At 37.6% G+C, this 4896-nt stretch overlaps 1 protein-coding gene across 1 annotated transcript; it reads left to right on the top strand.

The window, feature by feature from the left end:
- The first annotated feature begins 2535 nt into the window (after positions 1-2535).
- On the top strand, positions 2536-4572 carry CYP703A2 (cytochrome P450, family 703, subfamily A, polypeptide 2). Its single transcript, XM_086457964.1, has 2 exons — positions 2536-3438; positions 3807-4572. Exons 1-2 carry the CDS (start codon positions 2536-2538, stop codon positions 4443-4445), a joined length of 1542 nt encoding a protein of 513 aa, XP_086314090.1. The 3' UTR covers positions 4446-4572.
- Positions 4573-4896: the final 324 nt, after the last annotated feature.

The following is a 4896-nucleotide window of genomic DNA, read 5'->3' as shown; positions in this document are numbered from 1 at the left end:
TGGTTTTAAGTTTGATGTATTCATCTATTAGAACTCATTCTTGATCTGATTTTTTTTCAAATAAATAGTCCATTCGAAGTATTTTCATACTCTGATATGAGAATTTTTTGAGCATGATTTTTATTTATTATTATTATAAATAAGCAAGGGTTAATGGGACCCCACCCAAGACTTACGCTGTGTTTGGATTGAGAGAAATGAAGAGAGTAGAAAATAAATGAGTTTCTCTCCATTTCTCTTGTTTGGATTATTAAGTGGGGGAGAAAAGAAAAAAATTAGAGAGAAGAAAAAGGAAAAAAATGTGACTTTTCTTCCTCTCCAAAAGTAGAGAGATTTGGAGAGAAATCTTTTTAAATAATTTTATAATTCCAATTCTACCCCTAAATCTCTTTTAAGACATTTTAAAATTCTAAAGATGGTGGGGAGAAACTGAATTCTCTTCTCTTCTCTTAATGGGTTTCTCTTCTCTCCAAACATATTGTTAAAAGAACAAGGAGATGGTTTCTCTCCAAAAGAACTCAAAATAACATTGAGGAAAAAAAGACTTTGTAATCATGAGATTTGTTTGATTTGAGATACATACTTCTGTGAAGGATTCAAGAGATTTCTATTAATTATGCAACTAATAGCATGGTTTTGAGTCCAAGAAAATAGCAACACAAGTGCAACCTTCCATACAAATTGCCTTCAGTGCCTAAAAAAAATTCCTTTACATAATCAATGCGAGCTATTTCACGTATTTTATCGATTGTAGTTTATGTTGATCAAATTTGATTAGTACATCCAACTTGAGAAGATATTCATATGATGAAAGCTTGGCTCAAGTTTGATTTGAGACAAATTGAGTATCAATGTACTTGCATGTTTCGATAAAGTATATGAAATGGGTGAACTATACAATTTATCGATATTCTTATTTTATTTCAATTTTAAATTTTGGAGCCAATTTTTTTTTTTTTCGACTTAAGGTGATTATTGTTTAGTTACGTCTATATCATTCCTAGGAACATGGTGATTCAAATGGGGTCAAAAAAGGGCATCTAATTGGGAAAAATAATTTGTATTATTTTCAACATTTTCTCAAACATCTTCTATAGGTGTAGTACTTGCCGAACACACTTTGATGTTAAAATCAAATGAATCAAAAACTAAATCATACTCCTATTTATAGATTGATTCGATGGTATTACTAATTACGTGGGTTAAGTATCTTATACTTAATAACTCTTTCTTATCTAATATTATCCATTATATTTTTTATAATTCTTGGAATCACGATCTTCTTCCACTTCATTCCATTGTTCTAAGTTCTTTTCTTCACTTGATCCTAGTTGAATAGTAAAATGCAATCATGACTTACTTGTTAAGATATAATCATGTCAATGGTTAATTTACCACATTCCTTTTTAATCGGGTTAGGGTTGAGCCCTCAAATAATGGGTCCACCCGAGGATTTCAACATTGGAAGTCGAGCTGCCCCTACATTTTAATAGAGAGATTTTTTGCTCATAGTGCACACAAACGCTTTTATGTGAGCCACGTTAAGCGTAATAGGGATGCCATTCAATACACTAGCTCATGTAATTGGTGGATTCCGGATTCTGTGTGCAAAAATTTTGTAAGATTTTTTTTTTTTTCTCATTTTAATGGTGCCTTTGGTCCAAATCCAAGAATGCACATGTGGATTCAGCGTGTTTGTTTCAAATCTCAAGGATATACATGTGGATGAGATTTATTTCTTTTGCCCCAACATCACTCATACCTTCAAAAAGAAATGAAAATTACATGTACAAAGTGTGAGACTAATATTATGTGTCTATGGGCACATAAGCGTGTCAAGTAAAGTAGCATTTATAATCAGTGGACCCACAAGAGTCTTCTGAAGCAATTTTGCGCTTTTGGTCACTAAAATATCTTAGTAACACTGGCCATAAAGACACGCAATCTTCATTTCCTTGGTAGGTAGAGTGCCCATCACTTGGTCGTGTCCCACCAACCATCACTAAACTCTCACCTCTGAATTCCATACATTATTGCTTGTGCATGCCAAGATTATGATCTTTGGTTAAACTTATTTTATTGGGTTGGGATCTTGGACAACCATTAACACTAAATTCAACAATCAAAAATGTATTCTAAGGGTATGTTACATATTCTCGAAATTCTATTTTCATCCCAACCGTTAGATTTCGTATTTTAATGGTTGGGATTACACGATTTATATGAGTTATTTTATTGTGGCTATTTTAGATAGGTGTACAAAGAAAGTTAAACATACAAAAGTCGTGACATTTTCTCTATTAAATAACAATCAAATTCAACCTTCCCCTCTTATGGATCACACAAAAAAATTTGAACCCAATCGTGGAGAGGGTAATTTTTTTGGAATGGTTTCATGTTCAATTAGTCAAATTTCAAAATCATGATCATCGTTCATTTCTCTAAATTTAGTCAATCAGTGGACTAATTTGATAAATTCTTTCGTTGAATTCACCTATATGTGAAAACCCATCTAACTTGTTGATCAAGCTACACATGGATTTTGGCATATTAGGCTCAACTCTTGTTTGTGTCATTCTCTTCACCGTGATATTATGCATCAGGTTCACAAGAAAATCTCATGAGGGTAACATAAGACTCCCACCGGGTCCACCTAGATGGCCCATTTTTGGTAATCTTCTCCAATTGGGCCCACTTCCACATAAGGACTTCGCTTCTTTCTGCGACAAGTATGGACCCTTGGTTTATCTACGACTCGGGAGTGTCGATGCCATCACTACTAACGACCCTGAAATCATACGTGAAATACTACTTCGACAAGATGAAGTTTTTGCCTCTCGACCCCATACCCTAGCCGCAGTCCATCTAGCTTACGGATGTGGTGATGTCGCATTGGCTCCATTAGGCCCACATTGGAAGCGAATGAGGAGAATATGCATGGAGCACCTCCTAAGCACTAAGCGACTTGAGTCATTTGCGGACCACCGAGCCCACGAAGCTCAGCACTTGGTCCAAGATGTGTGGGCTCGGGCACAAAAAGGGGAGGTTGTGAACTTAAGGCAAGTCTTGGGGGCATTTTCTATGAACAATGTGACTAGAATGTTGTTGGGTAAGCAATACTTTGGAGCCGGGTCGGCGGGTCCGGAAGAAGCAATGGAGTTCATGAATGTAACCCATGAGTTGTTTTGGCTTCTTGGGTTGATTTATTTGGGTGACTATTTACCCATTTGGAGGTGGTTTGATCCATTTGGGTGTGAGAAGAAAATGAGAGATGTGGAGAAGAGGATTGATGAGTTCCACAAGAAAATAATTGAAGAACATAGGAAGGGAAATGGAGAAATAAAAGATGAAAAGGATTTTGTTGATATTTTGTTGTCTTTGCCCGGTGAAGATGGGAAGAAGCACATGGATGATGTGGATATCAAAGCTCTAATTCAGGTGGGATTGTTTTTATTAGTGTTTTTCATGGTTTTAAAAATCGTCCGAGACTAAGATGACTCGCCCGAGTCAACTTGGTATCGTTGATGAATGACAAAAATTAAAAGTTATCATCGAGATTCATAACAAGATTAGTACTGAGGATGTCGTTCCATTTTTTAAGTTATTGTGATGGGCCTATCTTCCAAGATCAAAGCCTGGCCCAATAACTAAATAGGCCTGGCAACACTATCCATTGACGGGTGGGCCAAATCCTAGCCCATTGATAGCCCTAAATATCTTCACCTCTCAACATTACGATTGATGCTCTTGAAGACACATATAATTGTGTCCACAGACAATTTGACTTATATAATTTGTGTTTGCAGGATATGATAGCTGCGGCCACAGATACGTCATCAGTAACAAACGAGTGGGCCATGGCAGAGGTAATCAAGCATCCACGTGTCCTTCTTAAGATCCAAGAAGAACTGGATACAATTGTGGGCCCCAATCGTATGGTCACCGAATCAGACCTTCCCCACCTTAATTACTTACGCTGTGTTGTACGTGAAACATTCCGAATGCACCCAGCTGGTCCATTTCTCATCCCACACGAATCCATAAAACCCACTAAAATCAACGGCTACAACATTCCCGCCAAGACACGTGTCTTCATCAACACACACGCTCTCGGACGAAACACCAAAATTTGGGATGACGTAGACGAATTCCAACCAGAAAGACATATATTGTTGGATGGAAGCCGAGTCGAGATAAGCCACGGAGCCGACTTTCGAATTTTGCCTTTTAGTGCTGGTAAGAGAAAGTGTCCTGGCGCGCCACTTGGTTTGGTGTTCGTGCTCATGGGACTAGCTAGGTTGTTTCATTGCTTCGATTGGTGTCCACCAGAGGGAATGAGGTCGGACGAAATCGATACGACTGAGGTGTATGGGATGACTATGCCAAAGGCAAAGCCATTGATGGCTATAGCTAAGCCACGCTTAGCTGTCCATTTGTATGGATGAGGAAATGGCGATGTCAGTGATAATGAAGTGGTGGACCGGTTTGGCTCGTGACTTGAGTTGGCCATGTTGTGATAATGGAAGTGGTGGACCGGTTTACCTCTCATGACTTGTTTTCAAAATTTTAATGTTCACAAATATTTCACATGTTTGGAGTTTATTTGGCTCCCCTTAAATTTTTAATTTTTATTGGCCTCAAGTATAGGTATCAACTGGAGATTACTTTTCGGCCCTGAGATATTGGATTTGATTTTGTCTCATATTTTGGATTCGGAACAACAGGTGGGGTTAGGATTTTCTTCTTTGATAGTGTGTAAGGTTGAAGAGCTTGAACATGAATGGTCTTCGAGCGAAGATTTTCTTTGTAACAGGTTCGAACTTGTAAGGCTGACTATGAGGGGTAAGACGATCGGCCTCTTAGAATTTTGAAAACAAATGTGGGGTATCTCAAAAT

This window comes from Akebia trifoliata, chromosome 11, assembly GCF_017979445.1.
Source record: "Akebia trifoliata isolate Shusen 1 chromosome 11, ASM1797944v1, whole genome shotgun sequence".
Classification (NCBI taxonomy): domain Eukaryota; kingdom Viridiplantae; phylum Streptophyta; class Magnoliopsida; order Ranunculales; family Lardizabalaceae; genus Akebia; species Akebia trifoliata.
The sequence above is the reverse complement of the archived record's forward strand: the minus strand, read 5'-3'. Positions and strand labels throughout refer to the sequence as shown.